The sequence below is a fragment of the Periophthalmus magnuspinnatus genome, chromosome 22, assembly GCF_009829125.3.
Source record: "Periophthalmus magnuspinnatus isolate fPerMag1 chromosome 22, fPerMag1.2.pri, whole genome shotgun sequence".
Classification (NCBI taxonomy): domain Eukaryota; kingdom Metazoa; phylum Chordata; class Actinopteri; order Gobiiformes; family Gobiidae; genus Periophthalmus; species Periophthalmus magnuspinnatus.
Genome location: NC_047147.1, coordinates 5,408,327 through 5,428,823, shown reverse-complemented (window position 1 = coordinate 5,428,823; position 20,497 = coordinate 5,408,327). Strand labels below are relative to the sequence as shown.

At 38.3% G+C, this 20,497-nt stretch overlaps 1 protein-coding gene across 2 annotated transcripts in view; it reads right to left on the bottom strand.

Annotated features, from left to right (window-relative positions):
* pld1a (phospholipase D1a) overlaps window positions 1–20,497 on the bottom strand; it is a 59,104-nt gene that overhangs the window by 5,621 nt on the left and 32,986 nt on the right. For both annotated transcript variants that reach the window (XM_033988133.2, XM_033988132.2), the window contains exons 12-23: window positions 16,442–16,523; window positions 16,122–16,232; window positions 14,408–14,593; window positions 11,906–12,119; window positions 11,047–11,175; window positions 9,959–10,077; window positions 8,308–8,421; window positions 4,944–5,054; window positions 3,369–3,457; window positions 3,167–3,280; window positions 3,027–3,076; window positions 1,568–1,702 (exon numbers count right to left, since the gene is read on the bottom strand). In XM_033988133.2, the coding sequence (XP_033844024.1) occupies window positions 1,568–1,702; window positions 3,027–3,076; window positions 3,167–3,280; window positions 3,369–3,457; window positions 4,944–5,054; window positions 8,308–8,421; window positions 9,959–10,077; window positions 11,047–11,175; window positions 11,906–12,119; window positions 14,408–14,593; window positions 16,122–16,232; window positions 16,442–16,523 (1,454 nt within the window). The remainder of the gene's footprint in view (window positions 1–1,567; window positions 1,703–3,026; window positions 3,077–3,166; window positions 3,281–3,368; window positions 3,458–4,943; window positions 5,055–8,307; window positions 8,422–9,958; window positions 10,078–11,046; window positions 11,176–11,905; window positions 12,120–14,407; window positions 14,594–16,121; window positions 16,233–16,441; window positions 16,524–20,497) is intronic.

Genomic DNA, 20,497 nt, shown 5'->3' with positions numbered 1-20,497 from the left:
TGAGTCGTGCAGAGGTGAGGGCAGCTCTGTGTTTACACCGGAGCAAGGACCCGACATAATGTAAATTTAAGCCACTGTCGCCAATGGAACACATTAAAATCCACCAGAAATGAAGAAAAAATGTCTAGAATTTAAAGATCTTGACCCTCCTTATATGTTTGTTCTGTTCTTGTGACTGTGGTAGTTTTTGGATGTTTTCAGTCTGATGTTGTTCAGATAAACACAAATACAACTGGTCAAAGTGATGAGAGCAGAGTCAGAATGTGTCAAATGTGAATCACCAACAGCTGAACCAGGAGGGGGCCCCAGAGACAAACTCAGCTTAGGGCCCCCTGAAAGCTGGAGCTGGCCCTGGTAACAAACTCTATATTAGCTGTAAATATATGAATCAACTTAACTATAGTTACACCAACGTTACTTGTAGAGTGTGGTAATAAGAATAAATGAGTGTTCATGTCAAACCGGGTCACCCAGGCGTGTCACAGTCACATGTTTAATCTCAGCTACACTACAACTTTCATGTTTTTATAGACTATGTCAATGAAATACAAACTTATATTTAATTCCTGATAATAATGATTATGATTATATGCTTTTATAATAATACAGTACATAATTTACAATAATACAGTAAATAGTACAGTTACTATCTGCTCCTATCCAGCAGGGGGCGTCCAAGAGCTGCTCTGTGAGACTGTGCACCTTGTTTGAAACACATGAGTCACATTTGGTTCGTTGCCAATGTGATAAAAATGAAACAAACTATTTTTGTTCTTGTTCTGAGTCGACGCGAGTGACAACATCAGAGAAAGGGAGAGAAAGAGAGAAGAAAAGAGAGAAGAAAGACAGAAAGTGAGTGAGGAGAGGGAAACTGAGGATAAAGGAAGATGGAAGGAGAGAGGGAAGACAGAGGGCGAAAGAGATGTGGCAGAAAAGGAGAGAACGGGGGAGATAGAAGATGGAGGAATGAGGAGAGAAAAGAAAAGAGGGAGAGTAAATAACAGGAGGGCAACAGAGAAGATAGGAGAGGGAGAGAAAGAGAGAAAGTGAGAGAGTGAGTGAGTAAGGAGAGGAAATCAAGAGGATAAAGGAAGATGGAAGGAGAGAGGGAAGAGAAAGAAGAGTGGTAGAGTGAAGGAGAGAGGAGAGAGAAAGAGAGGACAGAAAGAAGGAGAGGGAAAGGAGAGAAAGAGTGAGAGAGAAGGAGAGAGACAGAAGGAAAGGGAAAGGACAAAGAAAATGAGAGAAAGGAGAGAGTGAGAGAAAAAAGGAGAGAGGGTGAGAGAGCATGAGAGAAAGGGAAGGAGAGAGGGAAAGAAGGAAAGGACAGAGAAAGTGAGAGAAAGAAGGAGAGTGAGAGAAAGAGAGGGAGAGAAGGAGAGAGTGAGAGAGCGTGAGAGAGAGGGAAAGAGGGAAAGGAGAGACAGCGAAAGAACAAAGAGAGTGAGAGAAAGAAGGAGAGAGCATGTGAGAGAAAGAGAGAAAGACAGAGAGAGAAAGGAGAGAAGAGAGAGCGTGAGAAAGAGAACAAGAGAGGGAAAAAGAGAGGAGTATCTGAGACACTGACCAATAATGACCGTGTTGTCGTCGGCGATGAGCATCTTGCTGTGGACGTAGATGAGTTCTGTGACCAGACGGCCCTCGAGCTCCGCGTGAGTCCTCAAACCAGCGAAGGAAATGTAGTTCATCCAGTGATCGTCCACTAACACGAGAAAACACACACGAAAACACACACTTCACTAATGAGACACGATCAGAAAATCCTGTATCGTCTCCTGTGGGATGAGGGGCCACTGCTTTAACACGGAGAAAAGACATGAACACAACATAAACCCGCCAATCATCATCCAACACAGAAAAGAAATAAATGTGAGACTAAGAATAACCACAATGCACCATCAGGGAACTTTAAATCACTTGGTGCAGACGAGCCCTTCACGGTCTTCAGTTCTGTTTTAATTGCATGTATTTAAAAGGTACATGTAGATTACTATATTGAAAAGTTGTATTAATTTGAGGAAGAAAAAGAGAAAATATGGTGCCCTCCTTTCCAAACTGGGACAATAATCTTTCACTCAAAAATAATGATTAGTTAAAGGTCTGATATTATGAAAAAGCTGAGCTCAAAAACAGACCTGGAGTTGTGTTTTTTACATCTTCAAAGCTCAAAATGCTCCGCTCCACCTTGTGATGTCATCAAGTGGTAGTTTTCAAGTTAGCAGCTGCACTTTTACATTTAGTTCAGTCGAGATAAGTGGCAATTCCACGGTTGAAATTATCCAAATGATTCTAGTGAAGATGTGTGGAGTTTAAAAACACAATGGAGCACTTCCTGTATTACCACATGATGACATCACAAGGTGGAACAGAGTGTTTTCAGTTTGGGAGAAGAACTCAGTCTAAATCTGCAGGGTTTGTGTGTTAAACATGTGTGAATGAAACAAAAAAACACAACTCCAGGTCTGTTTGTGATGAGGAAACAACATTAGAACACAGATCACAACATTTTGCATTTAATCAAACTTTAATCAATTCAGTTATTTCAAATTGTCAATAAACTTGTGTATTTTAAATCCAGATGTGCACAGATAATCCACTATAAGTCAAAACTTGTGATTTGGAGCAGCAGAGTTTAGATTTTGAAGAAAGAAATTTGACTTTTTTCACGTTCATTGGCAGTTTTTAGAAGTTTGCACTGTGTATGTTCAGGAAATTTATACTGAAAGCCATTCATATTAGTTTTTAACACAGAAAAATGAAAAAAAAAAATTGAAATCATGAATTGAACCTCTTCTCCCTGGCATTTAATTCTAACTAGACCGGATATCTTTGCGTTATATATTATTGTTTTATTGTTTTATTGTTCTGTGTCTGGGGCACTTGGAGCAGCTTACGTCGAATTTTAAATGTCCTAAATAAATAAAACAGAACTGAATTGATTTGAGATGAGTAAAATAACGCCTCATGCACTTTGTACTTTTTAAAACTTCAACAACATCTACTTTTAATACATTATCCACACTTACTTTCTTTTTTTAGCTGTGAAATGATGGAGTGCTCCCCTCGTATCATGGTTCTGCAGAGTCGAAAAGCAGATATTAATTTAAATATTTCTACAACTTCTTTTTCCCCCAGAATTGAAGTAAAATATAAAAAGTAGACTGACCTGTAGTTGAAGTGCATCACGGCCTGGATGGCGTTCCCTCCTCCGGTCGTGATGTCGCCCTCAAAACCAGGAAGCAGAGGCGTCACAACATACACGCGGTACTTTTTGCCTTCTCTTTAAAGAAATAAACATGCCAACTTTACAATAAAACATGCAAAATCAGAGTGGAAAAAATGCAAGGAATAAAAGTCGAGGTAAATACTTGTGAGCTCTGATGATCCGCTCGATGATGGCGTCCCCGATTTTGTTGTAGACCATTCCTTTCTCAGCGCAAGAAATGAAGAACTGGTTCTGCGAAGACACAAAAATACATATCAAGTTAGTTAAAACAAGTGTTCTTAGAGGTTTAATATTCTGGTAGAGGATACGTTACGCTATAAAGTTTCACAATATGACTTTAAACTCATCTATCTCAAGCAGGGCGCACCACAGGGCTGAGATAAGCTTCAGATCTTTGAAGCAACAAACTAAATTAAATGAATAAATGTAAGATATATTAGCTAATGCCATATTTGGGAAGCTTCCAGGCAATGACATCTCTATGGAGACAAGCCGCCTAAAGATCTAAATTAAAATGTCTGAATATTTGAATACGAATACAAATATACAAATTTGTGTGTCCTAAAACAGTAACATAAAACAGAACTTTATCTATATGTCACCTAAGATAACAGACTGTACGGGTAAATCAGCAATTGTCAAGATTCCCAGTTTGTCCCTGTGTTTTTGTGCCGCTTTTCCTCCACCCTTCTGTGTCTGAACCTGGAGCAGGGCGGAGACTCTGGCACCACCCACTACACACCTGCAGCCAATGAGCAATCAAGCCTCCACCTCGGGAGTATAAAGGGACTGAGGATCCTACACATTCCACCAGATCGTCCGTGTATCCTCCGTGGTAAAGTTCTGCTTGGCACAGTCTAGTTTTCGTGATTATGGTCACAGTACTCAGCTTTTTTTTCTCGTTTTTTGCCAGATCCCGTTTCTTGGATCTACCCTGGACCTCCGCCTCTGTCCCAGCTCTCCATGAACGGTTTGAAATCGTCAGCCTATGCCCTCGCTCCCTACAACCAACATTCACATTTTCCTTGTTTGTAATAAACTGTCAAACTTTTACCCTGAGTCTGTATCTTTGTTCCGACCAAAAGTTACAGCCGCAATAATAAAAACTACAGACATATTCTTAAGTCCACTACACAATGCAGGATAATTTGCCCGATTTAGGACCCGATTTGGTTCTCCTCAACTTTAGGGAGGTGTTACTTGACTTGGGAACTCCTCTGTCACATTGTAACCACAAAATATCAACGCTACGGTAACAGCCAATAAAACAAAGCACAGGGAGTGATGGACAATTGCAATGCTCTGATCTTTTAAACATTTTAGCCTCTCAAAGTGAGTGGTTTTCATTGTAGACAAAAACAGCTAACGAGAGGTGCGCCCACAACTTTCAGCTTATGGTGTACGGTCTCTTCGCTGCCATATCTCGCTGCAATCTTAACGCCCAGAGACTTTAAATCTCATCTGATTCTCTTAGTATTTGAGCATCTAAACATTTCAGACTCTCAAAGTGAGACAAAAACAGCTAACAAGAGGTGCACCCACAACTTTCAGCTTATGGTGTACGGTCTCTTCACTGCCATACCATCCAATTCTCTTTGTATTTGTGATCTGCGCTTCATTCAAGACTGAAAAATCCTGTAGCGTGTGGTAGGCTTCAGAGTTGTAAGGTTTAATATCTCGATAATACATTTCCTCCCCCACATCCTGCCATCTTTACCTCTATGTAAATGTAGTGTTTGCTCTTGGCGATGACCTGGACATAGGCGTTGTGAATGGACTCTTCATGATACTTGATACCAGCCGACCAGTCCGCTGCCGAACGCAAAACCTAAAACGTACAAGCACAATATTAACTTACAGATATAGACAATGAGAGAGCACAATGCACTTTAACCATTTACAAAACTGCTGCTGATTAAATCTTAAGTTATATCACATTTCATAGTTTTAAAAGGACAATTTTGCACTTAGTTTTAAAAGGACAATTTTGCACTTATTTTTCCCATTTTTGACCAAAACTCTGTACCATTTCCCTTTTAAAATCCCTTAATTAAACGTCTTTCTTGCTTCTTTTGAATATGTCAAACAAACCCATCATATTTCCATATAATTGTTACATATTGTGAAAGTATTTTGTCACTTTAGGTGTGGTAAAATCCCGGAAGTTTCGGTTATAATAGTAAAAACATGTCGAAGCTTGTCTAATGTCTCCTGTCCCAGATTTACATGAGTGTCATAAGAGTCATGTAATCCGGTTAAACAAGTTCATTCAAACACTTGTTACAGTTTTATTGCAATGTGACGATGTAAAATATGTTTGTAACTTATAATTAAACTAATAAATGAATACGCTGATCTATTTTTTTCCCATATTTGACCAAAACATTGTACCATTTCCCCTTTAAACACCTTAATATGTTCTTGAATGTTTTGCTTTTTCTTTTTTTAAACTTCATTTCCATATTATTGTTATATATTGTGATAGCATTCTGAGTCTTTAGGTGTGGTAAAATCCCGGACGTTTCAGTTATGACAGTAGAAACATGCCCAGGCTTATCCGACGTCTCGTGTCCCAGATTTACACGAGTGCCACTGGGGTCATGTAATCCGGTTACACAAGTCCATTCAAACATGACTGATGCACAGGCTGTTTAAGACCAATAATTACTCTGAAATGTGTTAATTAGCTTGTTTGTGCCTCGAAATTTAATTCTGTTGTACTTTTTATTCCAGTGTGATCATGTAAAATGGACACTGCCTGGCCAAAAAAAAGGTCACACACAAGATTTATTTCCATCCAGTGTTGCATTAATTTTTCACCCAGATGTTGCATTGATGCTGGTCGAGTCTGACGCTGCACAAAGCCTTTTCCAGCACATCCCAAAGATTCTCACTGGGGTCATTCTTTGAGCACAGACTGTTGCTGAACCTCGACTGGACCAACTGCAGGAGGTTCGGACATATTTGCTTAGTTAAATCCAGGTTGCGACTTTTTTTTTGGCCAGGCAGTGTATTTGTAACTTATGTTTTGTGAGTTTTGTTAAACGTCTTGCCCAAAAACACAACGACAGCTTTCATTCATGGGTTTCAGTGGATCTGACGGTGCAACCAGGGCGGGATTCGAACCATCAACCTTCAGAGTGGTGGATGAACGCTCTAGATCGCTGACTGTGTATCACATTATATCACTTTTTATTATGTGTGTTTTTCCATCACGTGATGCCAACATCAGCTACGTTTGTGATGAGTAAATGGTACAATTTCTAGAGAATTCATCTATATATCAGAAAGGCACAAATTAATCTAAACCACATGTGTCAAACTAAAGGCCCATGTGCCAAATGTGGCCCTCCACATCATTTTATGTGGCCCTCGAGAGGGTAAATTGAAAGGTATGATGATGGTCTTAAAAAGTCATTTTATTAGGAGATACGCAGTTACACAGCCATATTTTTACATCTAGGTAAATACATATGAAATATTTGTAACTTGAATAAGTAATAAATACAGAAACAGTTTATTCACAAGTTTAAGAAGTAGTTAGATTTATGTTACATCTGGCCCTTTAAGAGCATCCATCTTGCTGATGTGGCCCTTGGTAAAAATATGTTTGACACCCCTGATCTAAACGAAATATTTCCTACAGTTTAAAGATTCATCTTGGCAAGTGGCTTCGAACACTTAAGTAGAGTTGAACTGTGGAAGTGTGTCTCTGTCTGAAGTTGGTTATGTAACATGAAAAGTCTTGTAGAGGCGGTTTCCTTTTATCTGTCTGCAGCAGAGCGAGTGAAGGTGAACACTGGAATGTGGAGATAGTGCGGAAAAGAAGGAGCTGTCAGGGTTCTCTGGGTAATTTAACTCTTTAAAAAGACACTTTAAACCTTTAAAATACAACTTTTACATGCCTTTTTTTTTATATAAGTCACACTTTTCAGTTTGTCCAGGGGGGTAACTTATACAAAGATGTGAGGAATTGAAGAAATCCATTGAATTATGAGGAATTAAATGGATTTATTGATTTGGAGTGAGATCCAGAGTAAACTTGTTGCTTGTTTTTTCTGCTTTATTTCTGATTAACTGTTAATATCTTACATTAAAAAACCAGACACGTGTTCAGTTCTGTCTGTGCTTCATGTAGCTAAATATAAATGTGTTACGTTAGTGTGATGTACTGATATTCAGCCTGTTGTTCCACATTTTATTATTATTATTATAACTTGCCTTTAAAGATAAAATGTCTGTTCTTGGTCTCGGATTTTGTAAAATAAATTTCCCCCCAAAAATGCGACTTATATATGTTTTTTTCTTCATTATTATGCATTTTTTGGCTGGTGCGACTTATACTCCAGAGCGACGTATAGTCTGGAAAACACGGTAATATGATCTTTTTTTTTTTTACTTTTAAGTGAACCAAAGAACTTGAGAAGATATGACTGGAGTGTGTATGTACAGTTCGAACTACACACATTTTGACTTCTTCTATCCGTTTTAATTATTTTGTAACAGAATAAGAAATATTACATTGACATTTTATTTTACTTTTAGGTTTTTTAAGCAATAACCAGCAGTACAAAGAAATTAATGCGATTTTAGTGTTTGAGAACAACAACTTTGACTTCTTAATCAAGTACCAATCAAGTACGTTAACATTTCCAAATAGAGACTGTTAACGTAATTTTTCCATGTATTGTACTGTATTTACCTGTGTTTTTATTAACCTTCATTTATCCAGGTAAAACATTGGTTATTTTCACATTTACAAACACAGGACACCAATATTGGGGCTAAACTGTGAACAACTAAACCTGGACTAAAACAGAACCAAACCAGGACTAGAACAGAACCAAACCAAGTCTACATCAGGACTAAACTGGCCTCAAACAAGGACCAAACCAGGAGAAATATGCACACACCGACTGCTGTCAACTAATTCTCACTCAAAATGGCGACCTGGTAAGTCTCTACATTCATTGTGATCATCAAGACATAAAGCACAAAGTATTGCAAACAAATTAATACTTGAATAAGGAATACTTCATGTAATGTTTGTTGAAAAGGCAGTACATGTGAGCGTTTCTTACTTGGACTTTGGTGGTGACGCTGTGTGGGACCTGGTATCGAACTTCACTGGCGGTGGTATGAGATTTGGGCAGCAGGTACGGATATGACAAGGAGCGGTACTTCGGTTTCATGATCTATAAAAGTTTTAGAAACAAGTTTAAAGGTCCTATATTACACAAAATGTACCTTTGTGAGCTTTAACCCATGTTCTAATGCTGTTACCTTCTCAAAAACAGACCTGGAGTTGTGTTTTGTTTCATTCACACATGAGTAACACTTTATTATTAGTCCGTCTACATCCCCAAAGCTCAAAACGCTCTGTTCCACCTTGTGATGTCATGAAGTGATAGTTTCCAAGTTAACAGCTACATTTACCTTCAGTAGTAAATCGGCAATTCCAGAGCTGAAATCATCCAAATGATTCTAAAAATGAAGGTGTGTGGAGTTTAAAAACACAGTGAAGCACTTCCTGTATTACCACATGATGACATCACAGGGTGGAACAGGGTGTTTTCTGTTTCAGAAAAGGACTCAGGCTAAATGTGCAGGTGTGTTTGTGCGTTAAACATGTGTGAATGAAACAAAACACAACTCCAGGTCTGTTTATAATGAGGAAATGACATTATAACACACATCATAAAACAGTGTATTATGGGCTCTTTAAATTGTCATTATATAAACAAAGTGTGCAATAAATCTTATAGGATTTGATCAGCTACTTCTAAAATGCAGGAAGAGTCCATGTTGAAGCTATGAACCCATAGATTTTTTGTGGAAGAGGAAACTTACAGACTTAAGTTCTGCTTCCTTGCTTTCTAGACTTGATTTCTTCTTACTTAGTTTAGTTTATTACAACATATACAGTAAAAACATTAAGCACAGTTAAGTAAGTCAATTTTGTAAATGAGACACACCTGACGCAGTCCTTTGATCAGGGGTGTCTAAACTATGGCCCGGGGGCGAAATGCGGCCCTCAGACCAATTTTTATTGGTCCTCAGGCTGGCCCAATTGATCATAATTGGTACTTTTTACGTCAAATTTGAATAATCCACCAATATAAACCTAAATAACATCGTATTTCATTGTCACACAGACCTAATATTAATATTTCAAGCCGTATTTAAAGTATGAAGTCACTACGTTAAATGCACCATCTGAATTATCCACTGTATTAACTAATGGTCTGTGGCTCTCCGTGTTGAATATTTTTCAAGATATGGCCCTCGGTGAAAAGAATTTAAGCACCCCTGTCTTAAATTATAAATGGAGCGCGTAGCTTGACTGTAAGCCACGCCCACCATGTAAAGATAATAAAGGAGAGACTGAGGTTGTTCCAATTGGCTCTACACTTCAGTCGTCTTTGTTTGGCAGCAGAGGAATCAAGGAAGCAAGGAAGGAAGACTGAGAAACACCAAAGAAATTACACAAATGCAGTAGTAGAACAGTTCTGTACAGTTTTGTCCAAGGAATAAACTTGGGATCTTGCAGTTTCAAGGCAAGAGTTGCAATTACAAAGCCGCAACACAGGCTAGAAAGTGTCAATATAAGGACGTAGAAAAATCCCACATGAATAAACTGGCTATATTAGATTTTCCATTACCTCAGTCTGTCCAGGTTACGTTAGCGTTTCCAAATAGACACTGTTAATGTAAGTTTTCCACGTGTTGTACCTTTGTGAAGTTCCAGCGCTGGATAAAATGTCTGGCTACGTCCCTCGCCGCTCTCCCGTGAACCACAGAGGCGATGTCGTGCCATGGCATCCTGGGCGTAGTGTATCTGTCAATAAAGTCTGCGAAAAGAAGTCCCAAGTAAGTACAAAACAAATAAGAAAGTCAAATAAAGTTAATTAACTGTGCAAATAATGTTAATGAAGATAAATGGGTGCAGGAAATCCGTGAGTAGTTTACAGTTTTACATTAAAATATCCTGTACCTGATTTTTTTACCCATGTGTTTGAGCAAATTGTGAGTTAAAAATAAGTTTGATGCATGCTGTCTTTATCTAGTTATAAACCGTGTTAGCATGCTAGTTGTTGTTGGCTTTATCGTCACGACAAATCTCTGCTTTCTTGTGAAAAACGCTTATAAACTCATCACTGTGAATAATTAGGATGTTCAGAATGCATAATGTAAGTGAGAAATAACTTTAAACCACTGTAAACCATCTAAAATTAACTAGTTCTGCTTTTTTTTTTTTTTTTTAAAGACAGTAAATAGGTCAAAGGAAAGTGTCCAATATTTGTCAATCTTTTTATGTAATTTTTTTTTTTTTTGGTTTATTTTAACAGTGACCACGTGCAAAAACATTAATCTCATAAAAGAAGAGATGCTTTACACCAGATTTAGCTAAAGCAAACAATTAAAATACATCTAAATATCCATCCATTTACAAATTAAACCATGCATTCTCCCATTTTTTCATTTAAAAACATCACACTCCACATTTACACATTTAAAATTACTTAAATATTATGTTAAAAATTACCATATAAAACTACCATATAAAAAAATATTGGGAAAGTGTAAAAAAACAGTCAATAACAAAACAGATTAATTAAATTATTGTTCATACTGTTTTTAATTTAATAAAAAGAAAAAGCTTTAATATTTTTGCTTGGTTTTCAACACAATTTCTCTCTGCAAAAACTGTTGCATTCAAGTTAAAAATGATAAAATGTAATTACTAATCTGTTGCTAGTTGTATAAACCAGGGCATGTACAGTGCATGTGTTGTTTTACTTTGTTGAAGTTTTTTTTACCGTCAAATGGCTTCTCCAGCTGAATCCAGTCCTTGTACACAAAGTTGCAGTAGTCTTTTCCATGCCAGAAGCGTGTATTTCCTTGAAGCTCGCCCACTCCAGTTTTTAAGCTTTTTACCGAACCACTCCCTTTAAAAACACAAAGAACAATATTAATACTTCAGAATTCATTTATCTGTTACCTGTCCTGAGAACACATTTTGAAGCACGATATATGAAGAGAAATAGAACGATAAACGGTAATATTGAAACTACTTTTTGCCACAGTAACTCAACAGTAAGATAATCCCAGTAAACACATTTTTACAGACAATATAATTAAAAGGCATAAGCTGCAGCAAATAAATAACAGAACGAAGAAATAATTGGACATAAAAGTTAATTATTCAACCTTCTACTGGTCAAATTGTATAGTATTTTAACTGAAATAACCGAAATATCCCCAATATTGCATCAAAAAACGTGCACATGATAAATATTGAATGCCAAATATATTGTTTCAGCTTTAATATGTTGAGTGATAAGTTGAAAGAGGGATTACTGTGACAGAATTGAACCCTCTACCCATTAATTTATATTAGAGGGTGGCCTACGTGAGCCAAATTTCCCCGGGTCGCCAAATATCTGTCAAAACAGGCTTGGTACAAAGTGGAATTATTATATTATTTGAAATACTGCTATTATGATCACTGCTAAACTGAAACTTTGACTTTGTGGAGAGAAATAGACTCTAAATAAACGTAGAGGTTTATGCAAAATGTGGCGTTAATAACAGTGGAATATTGTAGTTTCATCATTATCGTTTACTGTCTATATTTTCTTTACATGTCACATTTTCTTTTTATATAACGTGTCTTACCTGTGCTGTCCACGCTGCTCACACTGTCTGCGTGCTGCACCGTGTGTCTGTGGATGTGCTTGTAGATCGTGAAGCGGGACTTTCTCGTGCGCCCGATCCCCTTCAGTTTGGGTAACTCCACATCGGCGGGTGGGGGGGTCCCGCGCCCGTTCGTCTGTGGAACCACCTCGAATGTGGGTCCGGCTTTGGTGGACGGAGTACTGGTGTAGCCGGTCTAGGGACATAAAAACAAAAAAAAAACATTGAAGTTAGAGCTGTACAGATATAGTGTATAAGCAGCTCTTAAGGTCAAAATAAGTCCGCTGTGTGCTGTTTACTAGGCCTGTCACAATAAATACTACATTAACGTATTGTTCAACACATAACAGATGGAACAAGTATATTTGAAGGTTAATATTTTGGTTATTTTTCAGTACTACGATAAGATTTTAGCTGTAGACGTTTGAATTATGAACTTTTATGACTCATTATAGACACAAAACAACTAATTAACCGTTGCATTCTGGCATTTATTTATTGCAGTTCTTTTTTTTTTTTATAATATCGTGTGTTTAGAATCGTTTTTGCAGATAATTCTTCTTTATGGTTTGGCTCCAATACTATAATTTATCATCTATATTTACTGCAGCCATATATCGTACTTCAAAATGCATTATCGTGTCTACATCTAATAATAAAGTGTTTCACTGCCAGAGTATCAGAAAGTGCGCTCTTAGCATGCTTGTTGCTAGTTTTACCATGACTGTAAACTCTGCTCTGGCCTTTGAAAGTCGTGGAAAGTGATTATAAACTCATAGCTGTGAATAATTAGGACGCTCGGACAACTGCGAACCATAAAATGAATTGTTTGTCACTTTTTAAGACAGAAAAGATCAGGTACAGGGTCTTTAATTGTGCTGTTACTGTAGATGTTTTGATAATTTAAACCAAAAACACACAATAGGTAACTAAGTAGCCTTTAATAATTAACTCTAAGGAATGAAGATACTTAAAGTTGTTTGAAAATGATGCATAGGGACATGTTGTTTTGTGATTTATGACTCTTTGCTCTATGAAACTGAAGTACCATTGGTCCCATCCCAGGGGCAACTATCTGGAACTGAAAAGAGTTTTATTTCTTCAACTCTTGATACTTTTTGGAAAAATCCAATTTTGGGGTAAATAGTCCATAAATCCCAAAGCCAAAACTACACCAAGTACCCAGAAGTAATCGTACGTGTCAAACTTTTACTTTAAACAGCAACTCTCTCACTGTCAAAGCATCATTGAACATTTAGTTGTTCCTCGTCAGTAAAAGAGCATGAATGTGATTTGAAGAGGGTAGTATATTAAATTATGATATTGTGAATACTGTTTTAAGAGTACACCGTTTATGTCCAAACTGACCACTGTACTGCATGTGCCCTACCCAAGGTTTTTTGGGTAAGTAAACTCGACCCCTCAGAGGAATAACTGGAACATGAAGAAATTAAGTCCAGTAAAGTAGAAAATAACACACGATAATTAGAAGTATCACCATAAAAAAATGTAGGTGTGTAGTATATACACGGCCCGGCCAAAAAAAAAAGTTGCCACCTGGATTTAACTAAGCAAATAGGTTCGAGTTGCTGCAGTTGGTCCGGTCTAGGTTCAGCAGAATGAGGTCAGCTGACACCTGAATATACTGAATGACCAGGTTATTCCATCAATTTTTGGATTTGTTCTTCCCTGATGGCACGGGCATATTCCAAGATGACAATGCCAGGATTCATCGGGCTCAAATTGTGACAGAGTGGATCAGGAGCATGAGACGTCATTTTCACACATGGATTGTCCACCACAGAGTCCAGACCTTAACCCCATTGAGAATCTTTGGAATGTGCTGGAGAAGCTTTGTGCAGCGTCAGACTCGACCAGCATCAATGCAACAGGTGAAAAATTAATGCAACACTGGATGGAAATAAATCTTGGGACGTTGCAGAAGCGAAATCGAAACAATGCCACATCAAAGCTAAAGGAGGGACAACCAGATATTAGAGTGTGTGACCTTTTATTTTGGTGGTGACTTTTTTTGTTTTGTCCAGGCAGTGTAGATACGGTCACAGTTGAGTGTTCGTTCACTGACCCACAAGTTGGTGGTGAGATTCCAGCTCCCACAGAAGAATGCTGTCATCTTTGGGCAAGACACTAAACCCACCTTGGTTCCAGTGTTTGTGTACACTGGTGTATGGATGCGTGTGTGGTTCCTTGACATAAAGTGCTTTGAGTGTCTTGAACATGGAAAAGTGCAATATAACTGTCAATTTAATCCACATTTCTGTTCTCTTTTAGGCTAGTCCTCATTTAAAACTGCTATACCAAGAGTTACGACCTGGTTTAGTCATAGTCCTGTTTTAGACCTGGTTTAAATGTGGAGGTTCTCAGAAGGCCGAGACTTAGGTGGTGCTCTGTGTGAAGAGTTTCTGAAAGCACTGGTATAGGCCACAGTTTAGCGTTCATTGTGTTGAGTGAAGAGGATCAGACCTGCTCCAGTGCCACAGATCTGGTCACGCTGCCCACATCAGTGAGCCGATGCTCCCGGTCGTCCCAGCGACCGTACGCCAAATCGATCCCCCCCACAAAGGCCACAGACTGATCGATGACCACGATCTTCTCGTGATGGGCCCACAGGTACACGGAGGAGGAGACGTGGTCCGGGTGCCGCATCACCTGCACAACACAGATACAGTACTGAATACCATAGCAGAGGATAAACTTACAATAGTATTAAAAGTGGACAATACTGTGTCAGAATAGTTTGGCTGTGCACATTAGGTGTATAAACTGTTAGAGTTCAGTTACTTCCATTTTACAGCATCTCTAAATTGTTTTAAACTTATGGTAAAAAGGTTTAAACAAACAAACAAACCACAATTTATACAATATTAACATAGGTTTTTAATAGTTTGCTCAGTCGTCCAGGTTTGATCCATAACAAAAGAAAAATAAATTCTGTAAACTGCACAAAAGTTTTAGAGTGAAGATGTTTCGCTGTTCATCCAAGCCGCTTCTTCAGTTCTTCTTCACTGCTTTATATTTATCTGAAGGGAGGAGCTAACTACACTGAAACTAACACAACTGTTTGTTTGTCTGTTTGTTAGATAGGTTTATTGAAGTACACTAAGTGCGAACTGTGTCTGAGTCATGTTTTAACCGTTCAGGCCCCTAAGGGCTGCTCTCACTCCTATTAGCATACTGGATATCACTATTATTTTCCTTGTTTTGTTTTAGGTCTGAGGATGGAGTTATAAATAGGAAATGAATGACGTCTAAGCCTGTCATTCCTGTTCGCAGATGGATTGTCTTTCCTAACAAAAAATGCCTCTTTAACTCCCCTCTCAAGTAATTTATTTTCTTTGGCTAAGATCTGAACCTCATTATGTTCAAAGTAGTGATTAGTGGCTTTGACATTGAGATGTACAGCAGATTGTGGTCCAGAGCTGCTCTCTCTCGACGGTGTTGGTACATTCTCTTATGTACGCTCACTGCAGTCTTCACTACACTGAATGGAGTAGAGCGTAAAGCTTTGTGGCTCAGGGCTGAATGAGCGGCCAAACATCTTCAGTCTAAAACTTTAGCTCAGTTGAAAGACTGAATTTTTCTTGCTGTGGATCAGACCTGGACGACTGAGGGATTACGCAGACGTCTCCACTTTTCACCCTCTTTCAACTGTATCTCCATTGAAAATTTTAAGTGGTGGCATTATTAAAAAACATGATTATTGTCAGTGTAAAGACAATTTCAACATTTGGCTTTGACATGGAGATGAACAGCAGATTGGGGTCCTGAGCTGCTCTTGCGATGGTGTTAGCACATTCTTTCAAATGTTGTACAGCACCAACAAGGCATTTATGTCTTTATTGTGTCTTTACTGAATTGTTCAACATCGCTAATCCCCAATATTTATATTTTGGATGCAAATTACATCTTGTTTTATAGACTGTTGTGTGTTAATTTGACTTTTAATTTACAGTATTCAGTTATAAAATCCAGTTGAATTCCAGTCAAAACATCATGGTACATCACACATCATTTATTTATTTGATTATTTATTGATTTGACCAAAATTCAACATAACAGTTAAATAACAGTTATAGGAAAATACTATAGCACTTTGTAGAAGCCGTTCCAACCAAATGTGTAATGTGTAATCCTTTTTTTTTTTGCAGAATAAAATAAATATTGACTTTAAACCCACCTTGATGTTGGGGTGAAGGTGCATGAGCGTCCTCTTGCTGTACCCGGAGTTGATGCCCAAAGCGAGCTCCACTTCCTTGTACAACATCACAAAGATACGCACGCCCTGACGCTACGGAAACACAAAACCCATTCATGTTAAAACGACTTTTATTGAGGAGTAATCATGACTCATAAGTGGGAAGCTATAAAAAAGAATGACTAACTCTGAATAAAAACGTGTGAGAATTTAAAAAGTGAACAGTTGTTCTACTACCGGGGGTTGGATTTTGTGAATTTATTATATCTTTGATTTAAATTACAAATATTTGCGTTTCTTACGGCTTTGCGTTCCAGGATGCAGTCAAGTCTCCACCTGTTTCCCTCCACCACTGGTCTTTTTAAGAAGATTTCTGGACTTAACCTACCACAAAAAAACACAAAAATGCAATTATAAGTGTGTATTAATCAACAATGAATGAGTTTAGGTTCATTATTTCTATACAATGACACATATATTGTATCTTATATATAGAAGAGCAGTAAAAGACAGCAGTAAAAGTCATAATAAATAGTTGGAGTCCCACAGGTGCCTCATTTCTTCCATACCACTGGCTCATGTTACAGAAGCTCTCGTCTGATTGGTTAAGACTACACGCCTGTAACTCTTCCGGACTTCCAAATTCAGTGGTCAAACATCTGTGACGCTTGGCCTTCTCTAACTTCCTCCGACACTTTGGCTGAGATAGTTCTAGAGAATTATAATGGTCCTTAAAGCTACAGTATGGAAGTTTGTGGAGGTGGAACGTCATCTATAGAAATTCTATAGAGATAAAAAGTTCAAATCAAATTCCTGAATAGTCTCCAAGATAGGTAAGTTTACTGTGGAAGAGTATAGCTAAAAGGAGCAACAAAATAAGAGCGAGGTTTGTGGAGATGCAAGCCTGCTTACAATGAGGGTGCATGTTTTTTTTTGTTTTTTTTGTGCAATAAAGATTTATGAAAGGTTATGCAAAGGTAATTCAAATATTGCGTGATTATTTTAGCTTTTAGACATCACTTGGTCTTGTAAAACCTTTCGTGTAAACCCTTTTGTTCCCTTTTCGTTGCTACTCTTGTTAAGAAATGTTTGTGCTGGTAGATGCAATCAGACCAAACTGTGGCTTTCAGATCCCTCTCCTTTAAAATGTCTCACACCTTGTCTTGTTTTATCTCCACATGTTCCATCCTGAGGTGATCCAGCTCATGAACATCTCCAGGAGCTCATCTGACCACACCTCAGGAGGAGCGTCACCTTTACTTTGAAATGTACGTCCTCTGGTTCATCTCAAACTATATAAACCTGCTGATTTCCATCCTTTGGGGTCTGACATTAGGGGGAGATGCTGTCGGACTGAATTCTTGCAAGAAATTCGTCTTTGCTTCAACGTTCATCAGAGCCTGCAAGAGGAGTCTTATTTCCACAACAGCTACACAGGGATGTTTTAAATGATCATGTTTTTAGAGTAAACATGTTGTTATCTAAGCTCCAATAAGGACATGATTATTTCTTTTTCCATTTCAAGATTATTCACTAAATTTAACGACAAATACATAAACACTGTTCCTCAGTTAAAACAGTGAAACATCTAAACATGATTATTACATTGGGAACTCACTATAATATATTTGTGATAAGCTATTTTGCTGTTGATTTACACAGAATTAGATCAACTTTCTATTTATTCCGTGGTCTACAGAGAGTTATTCATCAAAATTGCAGGAAAATCTGACAGTCCCATTTTCAGTTGGGTTGTTAACAGAAAAAGTGACAAGCGAAAATGGTCAACACTAACCGAAATAATTAAATAAAAACAAAAAGAAAAACATTAAGCAATCTTAGCGGTTTGTTTTATTACTTTTACCAGGCATTTTATGATTGAATCTGGCATTGTTGACTAAATCTACCCATAGAATGTATAAAGAAGTGGGTGAGTGCAACATCACCCACAGCGTTCAGCCTCAGTCAAATGAAGCTCATCGAGGCCAGAGCAGTTACGGGGCGAATTTGGAGCTGAGTTCCATATTAGAAATTCTGATTGTGAGTATCATAGCAACCAAAGAGCCAATCCGGAGCGAGGCTGTTGAAGATAACGCCCCTTCCCGCCCACGTTCCTGGTTTAGCAGTTAACGACGTTGCGATTCAAACCTGTTGCCAACTTTAGAAAGAGCGTCATCGGGGAAAGAAGGAGCCTGATTTGTTTGTTATCAATGTTTTTATCTAGATTTACAGACAGAATAGTGAAATAAAAACACCAGGATCATGTAAAGCGGGTTAATACAAACATTTTAAGGCCAGAATGATGAGTCTGACTGCAGTCGATGGAGCGGGAAGTGCGTGCATGATCACTTCCTGTTTGGACCGCAGCGGCTAGCAAGGTTATCCATGTCCATTTATCTATACAGTCTATGGTCTAACCTAATGATTTCTTCCTCCACTGCCTTCGCTTTGCTTCATCAAACATGTACACAGGACTAAGACACAAAAAACAATGAGACGTTATGGGAGAAACTTGACCCTTTGAACGTAAATGAAAACTTAATTGATGAGGCTCTACACTGTCATCTCAGGCCATAGAGAAGAACAGAGTAAGAACACACAGGGAGGAGTGTATTGTGTTCTTCTTTTGTGGTTGTGCATTGAGGCTGTGTGCATGCGGTGTAACTGGAGCTGTGATCGGCCTTTTGGGTTGGTGAAGAGGACGGACATATTGTAACGTGGAAGGGTTGGGTTAAGGCGTTAAAGACTCAGCTGTTTTTCAGGCACGCCTCACCGCAACTGTCTGAAACTGTCAACAGCACTCGTGTTTGTTATGTTTTACGCTCTAGTTTTGTTCTGTAAGACAATGGAGATAACGGTAAATATGGAGCGTTTAAAAGTACACAGATATTCCTCGGTGAAACATGAATATCGGACAATGTAGGATTTAATTTCTAGGTTAAGTTTGAACGTTTTATATCAACGTTTTAACACGTTTACCTGAGATCAATGTGGATATTTAAAATGGATTAAACCGTCCGATTTACGGGTTGATTTTGACATGAAGACGTTTTGAAAATCTGGTCGTATTTCTGCTTCTCCGTGCATCAGTGTTGTGCAGTGTCCAGGGCGTCACCAGCTGCGATTACCCGCTCACGACGAACGCACAACAGCTAATCGTGCAGTCGCGGGGATAAAAAACATGTTTGATATTTGTCGTGAGTCACAGGATCCAAGAAGTCGAGCGAGAGCAGCGTGTGCAGGTAAAACACAGCTGCAGGGGACGTAAACACAGGTCCGGTGGATAACGCGAGCCGTATAAATGAGCTGGGGCAATAAAGCGACTCTGACACGTCTCTGATGGAATCGACGCACACATGAGAGACGGGGAAGTTTGATGAGAAAAGCCTCAGACGTGAAACTGAAGTTAACAGTGACAATGCTTTGCTAACGTTCTCCTGTGATGTTTTGGGAGTTTAAACGCAGGTATAGCATTTGAGAACAGTGTGAGCCAGTCAGTACGTATAATTTTTCTTAAAATCGTATAAAATCGCACAGTGTAAGCCCAGTTTTAAGGCATTACAGTATTGTATAGACCATTACAAAACCGCTATAAACAATTTGTATCATTAGCTACATTTGTCACGGAAAGAAATGCATCTCAGATAAAGAAATGTCTGCAATTGTTAAACTATAGAAAAGAGTAGAACCAAAAATCTCATCCCATTTTAATGTCATAATTTTAATATTTCCAAAATGACAAAAAAATAGTACAGTTGTCCCTCGTTATATCGCGGTTCACCTTTCACGGTCTCGCTGTTTCGTGGATTTTTTTAGTCCAATTTTCAATCTCAGTGTGACTCTGAAGTGCTGTACGTTTGCAATTTGTTTTCTCTCTGACAAAACCCACAATGTCGATGAAACGCTCTGCACCGACAAAGACGCCTACGAAGGTTTGAACTTTGAGACTGTTTAAACAAGAGAGAAATGTGAGAAAATGTTAATGCCTGTGTGAGAAAAGTGTATAAAGTGTGTGGTGAGGGGTTTTACATCCAAAAACGTATATACCATATTTTCCGGACTATAAATCGCACTTTTTTTCATAGTTTGGCTGGTGCGACTTATATTTTCCGGAAAATACGGTAATAATTGTAAAAAATAAAGCTGATTACTTCGCGGATTTCGCCTATTGCGGGTTATTTTGCAAGTTTTCTCCCTGACAAAACCCACAATGTCGATGAAACGTTCTGCACCGACAAAGGCGCCTACGGAGGTTTGAACTTTGAGAGAGTTTAAACAAGAGAGAAATGTGAGAAAATGTTAATGCCTGTGTGAGAAAAGTGTATAGTGTGTGGTGAGGGGTTTTACAGCAAAAAACA